This window comes from Manacus vitellinus, unplaced genomic scaffold, assembly GCF_001715985.3.
Source record: "Manacus vitellinus isolate BGI_N305 unplaced genomic scaffold, ASM171598v3 scaffold_5_pilon, whole genome shotgun sequence".
NCBI classification, from domain to species: Eukaryota; Metazoa; Chordata; class Aves; order Passeriformes; family Pipridae; genus Manacus; species Manacus vitellinus.
Window position 1 is genome coordinate 17,935,601 of NW_021940682.1, and position 15,153 is coordinate 17,950,753.

Sequence of the window (15,153 nt, forward strand, 5' to 3'; positions counted from 1 at the left end):
GCCCGCACAGGCCCGGCGCGGCCTGGGGTCTGCGTTGTTAAAGGGCTCCTGGCAGGGTGGGAGCGGGCTGGGGCGGGCAGTGCGGGGAGCAGGCCTGGCTGGGGTCCGCAGAGCTGCCCCGTATTCTCCGCGGGAGCTCGGTGGTCCTTAGTGCTGCTCCAGCGGGCGTCGTACGCGAAGAGTGAGCTGCCATCGCTGTAAAACTCAAGGAATTGGGGGTTTTTTTAAGGTCATGCAGTTAGTGAAGTCAGAGAGGCAGAGACTACTTAAGGTAGGAGTCTCGATCCCTTGAGTTAGAAGTAAGAAACCCTTGTTCCTTCTCTGTGCGGAGGAGCGCCTCTCCATGGAAGCACAGCCAGGTGCTCGACGCCTGCCCTCGCTCCAGGTGGGGACTGGCAGACCGGCTCAACGGGCTCGGGCTTCGGCTTGGTTGTGTTCGGGTGCTCCCAGCATCCTGGCAAGACACATCTAGAAACTGGAGGCCCAGTAAAGGATCGAAGTAAAAGATCAAAGGAGTTCTTTTGGAGCCGGTAGTCAGTAGGAAAAATACACTCCAAAAGTATGCTCCAAGTAGTGTTGAATTTGTAGCTGACTCCTAATACTTCAGTCAAGGAAGTCCTTTGACGTGTAGAGCTCATGCTGGTTTAAAGGAGATCTCTCTGTCCTTTGAATCATGGGCTGCATCAAAAGCAGTGTGGCTAGCAGGTCAAGGGAGGTGATTCTGCCCTTCTGCTCCACTCTGGTGTGACCCTGTGTGGAGTACTGCATCCATCTGTGGAGTCCCTAACATAAGAAGGACATGGAACTGTTGGAGCAAGTCCAAACGAGGCCACAAAGTTGATAAGAGGAATGGAGCACCTCCCCTGTGAAGACAGGCTGAGAAAGTTGGGGCTGTTCAGCCTGGAGAAGGTTTTGTGGAGACCTGGCAACAGCCTTTCATTATCTGAAGGGGCCTACAGGGAAGCTGGAGAGCAACTCTTCGTTAGGAACTGTAGTGATAGGACAAGGAGTAATGAATTCAAACTGAAAGAGGAGAAATTTAGGCTAAACATTGGGAAGAAATTGTTTTTCTGTGAGGGTGATGAGACACTGGAACAGGGAGGTTGTCGATGACCCAAGCCTGGCAGTTTTCAAAGCCAGATTGGATAAGGCCTTGAGCAACCTGGTCTAGTGGGAGGTGTCTCTGCCCATGGCAGTAGGGTTGGGACTAGGTGACCTTTAAGGTCCCTTCCAACCCTTAACATTCTGGGATTTTATGATCTCAGGCCATTCTTCAAGGTACTGCTTAGTCACAGGTGGGGGCAGTCCACAGGGTGTGCAGCCCTCCCGTGACAGCCCTGGACAGGCATGACGGTGCAAACCAGTTCAGCAGCCTAATTACTCCCAGTGGTGGTGGCTGCATGTTATTTGCTTGTGTGAATAGCTGTGAAGGAGTAAACATGACAATGACTACATAGAAATTCTTCCCAGTGAGGCAAACTGATGTGAAACGCTGCTAAGGGACATGGCTGAGGAAGTGTTCTGGTAGGATCAAAGCTGTCAAGAAGCTGGTTTTATTTAGCTTAGAAGAAATGTTTCCCCCTTTGCATTTTGGAAATGGGAAGAGCTCTTCTACCTCATCAGTCTTTCCCTTCCAGCCAATCTGAGAATCTGCATCTAGCTCAATTATGAAGTAATGTCCCAGTGGAATTTCTTGGTGAAGTTGTTTATTTCTCATTAAAGCTAGACTTTTTAATGTCTTCATTCTCAAGTAGGTGCATTTTTCAGATACATCTACAATGTATCAGATACATCTCTTCCCTAAAGAGCAAACAACCTGAAACTACAGGGCTTTTGGTTGTTCTCCTATATGGTGGCCCTGCAGACTCCTCCTTTCCCCAAATAATTGTGCAGTTTCATGACTTTATTTGAATTCTACAATATGCTGATCAGAATAAGGATTACTTCAGATGCAACCTGTTCCAGGCGTGTGCTAGTTTAGGGTTTTGTGATTTTGTTTTTTCATGCTCTTGAACCATAAAACACCTCAGCATCTTCTGCCACTGTAACATGCTGACAGTTTATCACCCCCGAGGCTCTTTGGTTTATTCTGCAAATTTTCTTACTGTGCAGTATGTTCAGGATCTGCCCCCTAGATTCAGTGACATACTTTTCCAAGATAACTCTTTAAGTTTTTTTTTTTCTGAAAAGATACTTAATTTTCCAGGCACCTCCATACCCCCAACCCTGCAGTGTTCACAGTTCTCATCTGGCTTTGTGTCATTAGCAAACTCTGCTAATGTTCCCATAGATATCCAACAATAATATCCTTATTGCTGACATTACTGGCTCATTGTTTTGTTCCTTAGCGTGGTACTGTTTATTACAAGTACTTACTTAAGTCATGTGAAGCAGGGTCAGCAGAGGGGGTGTTAGTAAAGCCACTTCCTCAGTTTGCACAGTCGGTGCAGCGTTACAGCAGTGCTGTTTTCCAGTGCAGTGGCCTGGATTTGAGCATGGACTGCGGAGAGAGGATTGCTGTGTGATTACACCTTGGTTTCTGACAACTCAACCCTTTCTATTCCCTGATCTTTGGGCTGAGGCTTTTTATGTGCAGAGCAGAATTCCTCAGCCTGAATTTCTCAGTTTTTTTGAGACAGAAAGAGAAACTTATTTAAAGCTTCCTTTTGTGGAGGAGGAGCAGGGCTTGTCACAGGTGAGAGGATGAATTCTTCCACTCCACATAAATCATCCCTCTCTGTTCAAAGTCAAAATGACAGGGCCCATAGCAGAAACTTTTGGGATAATATTTAGAGGTTTGGTGTGCTATTCCGCTCCCTGTGTGATGAGGGTGTGTGTCAGAGCTGTTGCTGAGTTTTTCTCTCCAATCTGTCTGATTTTCTCCTGTAGTGTTCTCAAACAGTGTAAAGATGTGGAGCTCTCCTTCAGTGACGTGACAGGCAAGCCTGAAGTCTTCAAGGGCACCAAGAAAGGGATGCTGTATCTCACCCCTTACAGGGTAAGTCTGATGCCACCAGGGCTGTTTCTTTCTCAGGGGATCTTGTGAACTTTAGACCAGAAACCTAGTTGGTGGTAGAGGTGATTTTTGTTGTGGAAGGAACCACTGACAGCACTAGGTAGGAAAAGGGAAGGTGGAGATAGGATAGGGCATGCCTGTGTTACAATCCCAATTCCCTACAAAGGCACATGCAGTCCTGGAAATCACTGTCTAGAGAATATATTTCATATAATGTGTCATTTAGTATTACTTTTTTTGAAAACTCTCATAACTTATCCTTCAAAAGCAGAACAATAAAACTATGTAACTGTGTGTGTGCGTTTTAAGTGGTTTATTATTTTGGAACATACATGCTTCAGGCAAGTGAACAATGTGCCATCAGATCCATGGGGGTTCTGCTGTATTAAAGCTGTGAAATAACACGATGCATATTCATACTAGGACTTAAGTTACCCTCATTTTGGATGCTGATATGACTAGAACTCCACAATCATCCACTATATCAAGTAATTCAGAAGTGCTCCCTCATGTCTTGCAGGTGATCTTTGTGTCGAAGGGCAAGGATCCTATGCAGTCTTTCATGATGCCATTTTATTTGGTGAAAGGATGCTCAATTGAGCAGCCTGTTTTCTCTGCCAATTACATCAAAGGACAGATTCAGGCCGAGGCAGGAGGTAAGTGCCCGTGCTTTGTAGACTGAACTCTTCCCAAGTGTCACAAGAACTTTTTTGCTGAACACCAGACAGATGGCTTACATGCACAGGCAACACAGGGGAGCTGTGGCAGTGTAGCTTGTGTGAGATATCGGCTGAGATGACTCCCGTCTCCTGAACTTTAAGGCACTGCTATTGTGTTACTTTCTGCCCCCAAACTAGGAACTGACTTTCACAGGATGACTTTTGTTTGATTGTGTAACTTCTGTCTTGCTGTAGATACCGTGTTTACCCAGTTTCCTCCTGTGCTTGTTTTTCTCCTGTCTTTGACCTGGAAGTGTGGCTAAATGACAAAGTCATGCTATTGATAGACAGAATTAGCAACCACTTTTGTTTTCAGGAGGTCAGCAGCCACTTACCAACTTGAGCATCTGGGGAGCTGCTGTCCATCTTTGATTTAGCTTTGATCCCAATTTGAATGCAAAACTGTGTTAAGACTTACACTGGTGTTCATGACCAAACATGTGGAATTGCAAACGATAAACAGGGATTGAAAAGAAGGCTTCTGGTTTAAATTTCTTCCCTCTCCAGCCCTGGAATTAGTTTACGTGCATTTTCATGGCATCTGGAGAGCTTATACTTTTTGCTTTCTGTTCATAACAAGGTTTTAAAGTGATTGGGTTGTTTGAGGAATGTGGATCAGCCCGCTTTCTTGTGCTGAAGTCATACTAAGACAGTGCTTTGAAAGAGGTGATCTCCAAAGGGATGACTTTATCCATGATGGATTATTTTGTTATATTTCTATACTTTATTTCTGTTTTGTCCCCAAGAGACTATCTCTCTTTTTACTAACTTCATTGTTAGACAAGGAAGATAAATCTTATTTTATGAAATCTTTTATTTAAATGACATCTTTTACTTAAATGACCCCTTTTTCTTTTCTAAAAACACCAAAAAACAAAGCACCCCCTGGAAAAAAAAAAAAAAACAACAAACCAAAAAGCCCTGGCAAAACAAAGCAGTCTTACTTATCTTGCAATACATCACCTACTTGAATTTTTTTTTTGAAAAATTATTATACCTCAGCATTTAATAACCTGTCTGAGGTTCTATGTGTCAAAGAGATTAAAAATGTTACATTTGATTTAAATCCTAGCTTGAGTTGCAGATCCTAGTCTGTAGTCCACTGAGGTCAGCAATAAAACTTCATCTGAGGGCTTTCGATTAAAATCCTCAGTGAAATAAATATTCTATCTTTACACTGTGTTCATTATTAGAGTCTATTAAATCTTTCAGGAAAGAACAAAACAGCCTAGTATCTAGAGTAGGCTGCTTCTACATGACTATAACTTTTAAAGGGTGAAGAAATAACTTAGGGAAGTTGAGATACTATTTTGGGGGACATCTACTAGCAGTGCCGTGACTTTACCTGGTAATAGGATGCAAAATAGTTTTGAAATAAAAAAGAAAAAAATAATTGGAGTATTAACAATTTTGCTGTCTTGGCTGCTACCGAGGAGGTTAGTAGTCTGTTTCAGTTCTAATTCTCTCTCTCTCCTAGGTGGCTGGGAAGGGCAGGGGACATTTAAACTGACTTTCAACAGTGGAGGAGCCATTGAGTTTGGACAGCTGATGTTCAAAGCTGCTTCTAGTGGTAAGGGATTTTCAGAACCTGTTGTTCCCCCCGGTCAGCTGAGCTAGTAAACAAATAGTGCTCTTTCTGAACTTCATAGAATGAGGGGTACCCAATACCCTCTTCCACAGCAAACTATTTTTTCTCTTTTCAGGGGAACTTTTGTTTTCCCTTCCAGTCTTTTTTCTTTAGTTCATCTTAGTGCTTTGTGCAGTCAAAATATTCTGGGGTTTGTGCTTCTGGGGTAGACCACCTTTTTCTGCAGAACCTTATTCCTCCTGGAAAAAAAAGTTGAAATATGTGATGGTGAAAAATTGATTCCCTTATCCATCCTCAGCTCAGTAAGATGGAGGAAGTTAATGTGCACATTTGGAGAGGGGAAAAATAGTTTTTAGAAAAATAATTTCTATTTAAAAGTTTCAAATGGGAGGAAAAGTACCTTTTTTCTGATACAGTTTTTTTTTAAGAAATGTACATTTTAAAATGTACATTTTTTTCAGAAAGAAGGTTTAAAAAGAAGGGAAAAACACTTTACTGATGCTTGCTTTAGCGTGGTCTTTTCTTCAAGCAGTGGGAGGTCTTATGGTGGGACTGGTAGCTGTGAGGTAATATGCCAGGACTATATAGTGAATCTAGATGAAGGGAAACCTTTTATTCTGTGCATTTAGTTGTAAGGAAAGATGTCTGGCTTACTAAACATGTGCTCCTTAGCTTCCAGTGGCGTTCCTCTCCAGAACCCCGGCTATGGCTATACACCTGTTCCTGGAGGTTATGCACCTGCCCCCGGGGGTTATTCACCTGTGCCAGGAGGCTATGCTGCCCCTCCACCACCAAACGGACCATATCCTTATGCACCACCTCCAATGAATGCCTATGGACCTGCTCCACAGCCCATGGGATACCCATATGCTCAGACTCCAGGTTTGGAAGTTGTGTAACGATGACTCTGTTTGATATTAGCTGTAAAGAAATGACAGTGGTACAGTGAGGGTTACTGTAGTTTTGTCTCCATCAAGGATCCTTGTCCTTGAAAAAATCTGTCTCATACTGTTGATCACACCCATGTGTTGCTATAGTTCCAGGTATATGAAAATGTGGTTCGTAAGTTGTGCTGCTGCTTGTTAGAATTATTGACTGCTGACATGACAGGCATTAGCAAATTGTAAAATCCCTGCTGTCTGCATCCCTGCTAAGCCCGCCTAGCTTCCCTCTGGACACTGCTCTTCTCCAGAGCTAATGTGCTGCCAGCCTGTGAGCTCTCTTCCCCTCTGTCCCATTGCCACAGTCCAAAGCATCAGTCTGATGTTGTCTTTTTCAGGTATTTACCCGCCACTTCCAAACATGAACCCTGCGTATGTGCCACCTCCACCACCCTACTCCGGGCCATCTCCTGCGGGACCTTCAGCCCCCTCAGCTCCCCCATCCTGGGTGAGCCCTGGCATGCCAGGTAAATGGGACTGGGGGCTGACCAGGGTTTGGTTGCAAAAGGGCGCATGGGGCCTTGGGCTGAGGGTGTCATGGGCACAGCATGGGGAACCTGTTGTTGCAGGAGCTCAGAGTCATCTGTGGGGAGCTGCTCAGCCCTGCAGCTGCCTAGCCAGCTGTCCTGAGCTGCTCTGAATTTTAACCCAGCTTGCTGCAGTTCCTGTCAACTCTTTGGGCCTTTCTTGCCTCCTTGGAAGAGCTATGGCCAGGGAGGAGGCTCTGGGACCACTGCCTAAGATATTTAAGGTGGCTTTCCTTTTTTTTTCAGGAAGCAGTAAGGCCATGGAAGCTGCTTCCAGTGCATATTACAATCCTGCCAACCCACACAACGTGTACATGCCCATGGTGAGTACTGTGCCAGGTCTGTAGCTGCTCCCTCCTCTGTCAGTGGCAGAGACAGTGGTTTGCTTTCATAACAATTTGCTTTCATACCTTCATGTTGAACATGCACAGAAAGTATGCATTTTTCTGGGAGGGAGGCATGGATGTTGGTCCCAAGAGGAAGGCTTGTTAAATTTTCAGTCAGGAAAGGAGGAAGGCTTTAAGATTTGTCAGTAACAGCCATTTGTTACCTGTCTTATTCCTAAAGGCATAGCAGAGAACAGAGAACATGCAGAGCTCTCTGCATCCATTGGGCGTGAAAGTGGGGAGAGTTAAAGAAAAACAGGTCACTTAAGGATGAGAGCATGTGGATTTCTCTTTCATTTTTTTCTGGGCTGTATGGAGATGAGAAGGTCTCTTACTGTTTTGTTGGTGGAGCCAGTAGGTTGGCTGTAGCCTACACCTGGTACATGACAGTCCACCGGTGCCCTTCACTGCCTTGTGTGGGTCTGGCTGGCTGGAGGGTGATGGAGCAGCAAAGCTGGCCCTCAGCCCAGGAGCTTTCTATCTGCTGGGTCAGAGCTATGAGCCTCAACAAGGACAAAGCCCTGGAAGAGGAGGGAGGATGATGGTTAAAGCAGATTAAATGGTTCATTTACAGTAGACCACTTGTTACCTGATTTTGAGGGGACCTTCCCTAGAAACATTATGAGAGACAGTGTATATCATGGAGCATAGCTGACACTAGAGAGGAATGGTGTGATGAAATGACAGCTTAAACTGTAGCACCTGGCTCTATCTGTAGCTCATTGCAGAGCAGTCATTTCTTGTGAGCCAAGCCTGGAAGAGCTTGTCATAAAACAAGCGGGGTTGTTGACTCTACTGTATCTCCTTCCAGGATCAGCCACCTCCTTATACACCTCCCGAGGATAAGAAGAACAACTAACAGAAGGAAATTGCAATCAGCCTCCCACACTCTCTCTCCCTGAAGACAACTTGGCTGTTAGTACCCCTCGAGTTAACATATCTCTGGATCTCTGTTTCTATATGATAGATGTAGTGCTGGGCAGCTGAGCACCTGCCCTCCTTAAACATTAAGTCAGTGGCAATACAAGGCAGAACAACAGCACTTTCCTGCTTATTTGCTTTATCTCATGGGGTCAAAGCACTAACCTTTTGCTCTGCCATTGGCTTGAGGAGAGAGATAGACTTCTTATTAAACCACCAGTATATCACATGACTAATCTAGGACTAAAATGTGAAGGCTCTGGGATCTTGGAGTAAAACAACTTGGAGTGCCAAACTTTTTACTTCTGAAGCACCATCCAAGAGGAAAGGTGTAGAGAGCCATGAGGTTCCTTGCATAGATTCTTGGGTGTCCCAGAAAGGTGTTAAATTTCTTAAAATTCTAGCACAATTCAGCGTGAGATGGGACTCTGGAAATCCTGTATTGTGCTGGAAGTGTACAATTCGTGTCCTGGACTAACAGTCATGAGGTGATGACCTGGGAAGTGCATTCTAAGAGACACTGAAGCATTTGGCTATGCAAGAGGGAAGGGGTTGGGCACCAACCAGCCTGCCTTTGTAGCCATTGAGTAGAAAAGCAAACAAAGGTGTGCCACAGGCCAATGAGCTGATAGACTGGCAGGCATTCGGATCAGTCTTCCCTTCCCTGTCCTAGAAGCAGGCCCCATATCTGTGCAATGATCCTGTGTCAAGCAGCTGTTCTTCAAGCGTAATGGAGTCAAGTGCTGCACAGGAGGCTGCCTGCCTTGGAGCAAAATATGTTACGTTAGGAAGATGACCTGGCACTAGCCTTGTCAGCAGACAGGTCTCTCAGCCCTGGCTCCCTCTGCTGAGCAAGCTTGCACTGTGTGCTACCTCCACAGGGGAAAACTGGCCCTCATCTTTTCCTTTAGGCCCACATCTGAGCAACGTGGGCAGGTGGGCACTGTAATCCCAGAGTGGGATTGCTTAGGAGTGCAGTGTCCTCTCAGCTGGGAACCGCTGTCTGAGGTGGGTGTTACTATCGCTCAGCTCTCTCGCAGAAACTCTGGCTGCTCAGCCACAATCTTTCCTTTTTCCTTAGGACATAGTGCCATTAAACCTGCTCTGAAGAGAGTCTCTAGTCTGGTAGAGACCCTTGTGATCCTTTACTTATGGGGTGATTGTACTCCTTCCTACAGCCCCCTACCTTCACAGTGAGGGGGAAGGAGTGTTTTGCCTCTTACTTCCCTGTGTGCCAGGGCTCTCCTGTAAGTCAGGTTTGCACAATTTCAAGCAGTTCCACATAGGGGGGAAGTAAATTTCCTTATCTATAAACACTTTTTAGGTCTGAGTTAGAGATATTCTAATAACTCTGTATTTAAAAAAAAATCAACCATGAATGTTTGTAACTTTTTGAATTGCACTTTAATACAGGAGTGTTGATACCTTTAGTTGCCTGTTCACTGTTGTGTGTGTGTTGTGTTGACCTTAATTCTTGTATACTGCACAGAGGGCTGGAATGGGTTCGGTTGGTGGCGTTCTCTCAGGTCAGCTGTGAGCCAGTCCTTCTCTCCCCCTGGTACATGCCTACGCTGGATCTGGAATCAAGTAACTGGAGAGAGGGAAAAGGTGGGGCTTATCCCCTTGCTGCCTGGGAAGGGCGGAAAGCTGGTTGGTGCCTTTGCTCTCATCCAGGTATCCAGAACTGGCACATGTTCATGCCCTCCAGGCAGGCACAACACTGCATTTAGCAGGGCTGTGTCACCACAGTGCTACTCACTACAGCTGTATTTGTTGCACCTTTTCTCTTAACATTTGCTGCCACAGGGAAGACCTGTCTTTAAGAGGAGCTCCTCACTAGCAATCTTTTTCCAGTAAGGGAAAAATAAATATATGATAAAGGAAAATGGCACTTAGCTGTGGACTGTAAAATCTGTTTCCCCTTGTGCCAAGCAGTGCCATTGCCCTGCTGAACATGATGTTACTACTGGAAAGCCATTTCCCACTCTGCATCAGTCCAATTTCTGACAGGAAAGCAGTTCTATTTCTTAGCATAGTTCCTGTTTTGAGGTAATGGCCCTGTAATCCTGCATTAACCACGCAGTTATAGCTAGCAACACTAAACAAACATGAGACAGAGTCTGTGATCTGCTTCCCTTTATTTCAATTTATTTGCCTCAATCACTTCCCATGAACAAAGCCAGCTCCTTGTTTGTTAGCAAGTCCTTCCTTAATAGCACTGCAATCACTGTGTTCAGTATCTTGATGCTGCACTCAGAGAAAGTTTCTGGAAGTGGCCAGAATCAGCCGTTTGGTCCTGCAGGAACCAGAGTGGGCAGATGATGAGGAACCCTTCGGAGAGATGAACAAAACCAGAACTTTTTTTGCCTAATCTAAAATGTGGTATTTCCCCAGTCTGAGGCTTAATCTTGTGTCAGTGCCCTGGGCTGCAATCTTCACGAATGCTGCACCCCTCTCTGTGGGAGATGGGGTAGGCCATGTCATACCTAAACTCTTCCATAGGATGTGTGCTGTATGAAGGTGAAGCAGTTTTGAGGGCTTTGGAGTCTGTCCCACCACTCACTTCCAGTTTATTAGTGCAGGCTCCTCCTCAGGATGGAGCTGTGGATGTAGCTGCCCTTGGGAGAAGGAGGAGCCTTTCCCTGAGAAACTCTGAGTGTTAAACCTACTGGAGGACCTGAGCTGCCTCCTAGCAGGAATGTCCTTCTAGAAAGAACAGGATGCAACTTGCAGCTTGGAGGCACTGGTGACCACCTCAACTTGAGTACTGGCATCTTCCCCACACCACTTCTACACAACATGCTACGGCTCTTCAGTTTTTGGTGCTGTACCACAGCATGGCTGCTGGGATCATGCATGGAAGTTTTTGCTCTTCTCTGCTGTAAACTGCTGCCAGAGAGGCTTTAATACAATGCTAGCATGGATGCTAGGCTGCAGTAGTGCTGGCCTCTAGGATCCTGGCAGCAGGATCAGGCCTGCAAGTAAAGCCTCTCTGCAGAGCACCATCTTGCCTCCAGAAGTTCTTGGTAGTGGTGGGGGTAGATGGGAGGGATGCAGCCCTATTGACAACTCCTTACTCTAAGCCAAGCTGATTATAGCAAAAGAAAGGTGACCGGGTTTGATCCTTGAGATTAACGCCATTGCACATTTGGGCCTGGGGAGGAGAGGGGTGAAGGGAGAAGGGGGTGTTGCAACCCTAGGAGATAGTAAAGCATCCAAAGCCCTTCTACAGGTACAGTTCAAACAGCCCCTGCAATGGTCAGTGATACCCCGCTCAAAGCAGGGAAGTTCTCAGGTGTCAGAGCTGACAAACTCCAACAGTGGCTGGACTCTGCTTATATGGCATCTTCCACAGGAGGATCTCAAAGGGCTTTGCAGTCACTGAGGAATTATGCTCTGCACACCCTTAGGAGGCGGGTAACAAGAATTCCTGACTTACACAGACTGAGCAGACATCATCAAGCTGGTATTAAGGAATGGTGTCAGCAGTGCTGGGCACACCAGCAAAAGGCACTTGTTCAGTGAAGAGCCACGTGTCCCAGGGTCTCCCAGCTCATCCTGGCACTGGCCCACACTCCACCCACTGCACCTCATCACAGGAGGATGGGGCGGAGACCCTCGCCACGGGCTTGCTCTCTGACCACGTGCCAGGGTTGCACCGGGAGTGCCGTGGGACGGAGATACCACATCACCACCCCTGAGGGGTTAATAACAACTGAGAAGTTGTCTCCTGTCTTTAAGCCACTGATGATCTTCCCGCTGTACACGTCTTGTACCTGGAAGAGAGAGATTTCCACAGACCTTTTATCTTGGGGTTCAGCTGTGGTCACTGACATAGCATAGCAGGACAGGGCACAGTAGTGGGCAAGAGGAGGGTGACCCAGTGGGCAGCTGCCCCTTCATCCTGGATGCATAGAGTGTGAGTCCTCTCTCCCACTCCTCCCAGAATGCATAGAGAGCTGGGAAGAGGGGGATCCAGGTGCCATAGGGCTGCCCTGCTATGCAGTGTGTCAGTTGGGCTCACCTCATACACAGCATCCTCAGGGAAGTGGAGCTTGGCGAGGCTGGTGGTGTAGAGGAAGGGCATATCTGTCCTTCGGCTGAAGAAGACGAGGGCGCTGGCAGCCTGGGACAGTGGGCGCAGAAACACCTCGATGAGGGTTTTCTCCTAGGAGTGAGGATAGGTGGGTGAGGCAGAGCTGCTGGGACCAGCACTGGCCCATAACCTGTCTGACCTTGCCCTGTGGGGCTGCTACGCCAGCAGGCCCCCAGCTTTCACAGTTCTCCTGCTCTTGTTTCTCTGCATCACTTCCCTCTCCCTCCTTACTGTGATGCTCTGTGCTGCTCCTGTCTGCTCTCCCAAACGTATCTGCCTTGTTCCTAACCTTGACAATCCTGCGCCCCTGAATTCCCAGGGGGTCCTGGTTGATCTGGATCATCAGGCGGTTCTGCAGGATCTCCTTAGCACTTGGGGAGATGGTGCGGAGATCCGTGGACATGAGGAGAGGAGCTGCCATCACTGTCCACAAGGCCATTTGAGAGCGTGACTGCTCGTAGCTAAGGCCAAAATTTCCAATGATGAGCTGGAAGGGAGACAGTGAAAAGATGTGAGAGGCAGAAAAAGGTTAGAAATTTGTCTGTCACCCTTGCTGATGCTGCTTCCTCCTGGGAGGGAGCTTGCCAGGGAAACCTCCCACACACTTCTGCTTCCTCTTGAGCAGTCCACCACCAGGAGATCCCACCTCTGCCAACAGCACACATTCAAATGCACTCACTAACACCCTTCATTTCACCAGTACTCCCCCTCAGTCCGTGCAGGGAAGAAAAGAACACATGGATGACTTGTAAACTCAAACAGTGAAGGGTTCATTGCAACCATGTGGTTTTCCCAGAGCTTAGCCAAGGGCAACACCAGCTTTGCCTCTTTGCAGCAACAAGACTCCTGCTCTTGGCACTTGTCCTTTGCCCTGCCCATAGAAGAGGATCTCTGGAAATCCTCATCCCCAGACAGAGTCAGAGCACCCACCACCCAGCCGCACCATGTCCGGGTCATTCCAGTGACCGGGGCCAGCTGCTGGCTGCAGCACGTCCTGGTTTGTGAAGAACCAGTCCAGGATGGAAAGTACACTGTCCCAGGAGTCCTGGATGTCATCATAGTTACGCCACAAATTGCAGATCTCTGCCAGGATGGTGTAGTTCACCTGAGGAGAAGAACGGGGTCAGGCAGCAGGGAAAAGGGAACTGGTCTGCAAGGTGAGGGAGAAGAGGCAGCCCAAACTGCTGAGAGCTGCACTGTCCAGAAAGTGTGTCAAAGACAGAGGGATCTGGAGAAGGGCAACATCATGTAGGGAGGGAGGACAAAGTCATGTCCCAGTATGACTGGGCACATGCCAGTATGATAGGATGTCTGGCAAAGCAACCACAGAGGCCTTGGGGAAATATGATCAGCTATCAGCTACAAGAGTGAGGGCAGCTTGGGATTGACTCAAAAGTGAAAGAGGAAGTACATGAATGCAACCAATTCTCAAGAAAGATATATTAGGAGGAATATCCTGTTTCAAGCACTGAAACCAGACAGTACCTGTCTCACAAGAACAGACCGTCGGGAGCAACTCCACACCAGCTGAGTAGGGTGGAGATGGCATACCCCAGGGCCTTCTTCCCACAAACTCCCCTCACCTAGCCACGCTGGGAACCCCAAACATTCCCAGATGCCTGGCAGGGAGGCTACATCCCCTCTGCAGCACCACCCAGGGGCAGAGTGATAAGCAGGGTGTAGCACCTGGCTCCTGTGGCTCCAACAAGAGCTCCCCCAGCACACAGGGGACACAGGAAACTGCCACTGGATAGGACAACCCTCACCTTGGGGGGGAGCCCTCCCTGGTATGCTGGCCAGCTGCAGGAATAGACGATGGGGCGGCCTGTGGCGTTCAAAGCCCTTGCCATTTCTGGGTAGCCTTAGGGAGAGAAGATGACAACTGATGAAGAGGGTGGCTGGCAGCAGCCTGCATCCCAACAGCAGCCTGTATTGCAGCCCACCCAGCAAGGGGAAACCCAGGCCAGCATGGCTTTCTGCCTTACACCAGCTCCAGGGCACCCAAACTCCCTCCGCTTTGCCCAGGAGTTGCAATAGGAGACAGAAGAAAAGAACCACTTGGCCAAATGTTTCTGCAGATGGCCAGCTGCCCCAACCAAAGCAGCAAGGGAAGAAGTACCAGATGGCCCATGAGCTTTTACCCTTTGCTTGCTCTTGTTCTGATGAGTAGCACCCATCCAGCTTTAGCATATCCACACCCCACTCTGCAAAGGTCTGGGCATCCTGCTTCACATCGTCCAGTGTGGTGCCCGGGTAGCCCCCACAGGTGAGGCTGCCCAGGTCGCCGTAAATGCCCAGCTTTAGGCCCTTGGCATGGACCTGTAAGGAGAGGAGAGCTGCAAGGAGTGGATGCGGGGATCCAAGGTGTCTTCCAAGTGCCAGGGTCCTCCACCCCCTCCCAGATCTCCCACCGTGGTGGCATGGAGACCCAGAAATCCCCACAAACCCCAGCAGGTACTCACATAGTCAGCCAGAGCCCTAATTCCACTAGGAAATCTCTCAGGATCGGGAACCAGCCGTCCTGCCGCGTCCCGCTGCTTGGCAGACCAGCAGTCGTCAATGTTGATGTACTGGTATCCCAGCACCCTCCATCCATCCTCTGCCAGCCGGTCTGCCATCTCAAAGAAGAGCTTCTCGCTGTGGGTTGAGGGGACATGGCAGGCTGAGACCCTGCAACCCCTGTGCCCCACTAGCTGTGGTAGGCAAAGGGATTTGGGGTTAGCTGGGGACTCTGGAGGGTTGATTGCTGCTGGGCTGGTCTAGGCCATAGGAAGGGCTCCTGTTTAAACCCCGTCAGGGTCCCGTTCGTTGACCTCACCGAGGGAAAGTGTTTCCCGACACGTCGCAAAGCCTGGCCACATCCTTCAGCTCCGGGGGCTCTCCAGCCCAGCACCGGGCGCCTGAGTCCCCGCCTCCCACGCACATACACCCGGGATCCCAGGGACACAAACGCTGCCAG

General features: G+C 48.1%; 2 protein-coding genes across 2 annotated transcripts in view; one reads left to right on the top strand and one right to left on the bottom strand.

Moving 5' to 3' along the window:
* The window catches only part of WBP2NL (WBP2 N-terminal like), a 12,619-nt gene extending 3,091 nt beyond the window's left edge, over nt 1-9,528 (top strand). Inside the window, exons 2-9 of the mRNA XM_029963424.1 lie at nt 11-170; nt 2,890-2,998; nt 3,537-3,672; nt 5,213-5,305; nt 5,996-6,205; nt 6,603-6,731; nt 7,038-7,114; nt 7,989-9,528. Coding sequence (XP_029819284.1) covers nt 11-170; nt 2,890-2,998; nt 3,537-3,672; nt 5,213-5,305; nt 5,996-6,205; nt 6,603-6,731; nt 7,038-7,114; nt 7,989-8,036 — 962 coding nt within the window. The 3' untranslated portion in view covers nt 8,037-9,528. The remainder of the gene's footprint in view (nt 1-10; nt 171-2,889; nt 2,999-3,536; nt 3,673-5,212; nt 5,306-5,995; nt 6,206-6,602; nt 6,732-7,037; nt 7,115-7,988) is intronic.
* A 691-nt stretch (nt 9,529-10,219) lies between these two features.
* NAGA (alpha-N-acetylgalactosaminidase) lies at nt 10,220-14,841 on the bottom strand. The gene is made up of 7 exons (XM_029963653.1): nt 14,657-14,841; nt 14,336-14,513; nt 13,961-14,055; nt 13,138-13,299; nt 12,484-12,681; nt 12,123-12,266; nt 10,220-11,874 (listed from the first exon to the last, which is right to left on the bottom strand). Exons 1-7 carry the CDS (start codon nt 14,810-14,812, stop codon nt 11,692-11,694), a joined length of 1,116 nt encoding a protein of 371 aa, XP_029819513.1. The 5' UTR covers nt 14,813-14,841; the 3' UTR covers nt 10,220-11,691.
* Between the last annotated feature and the right edge of the window lie 312 nt (nt 14,842-15,153).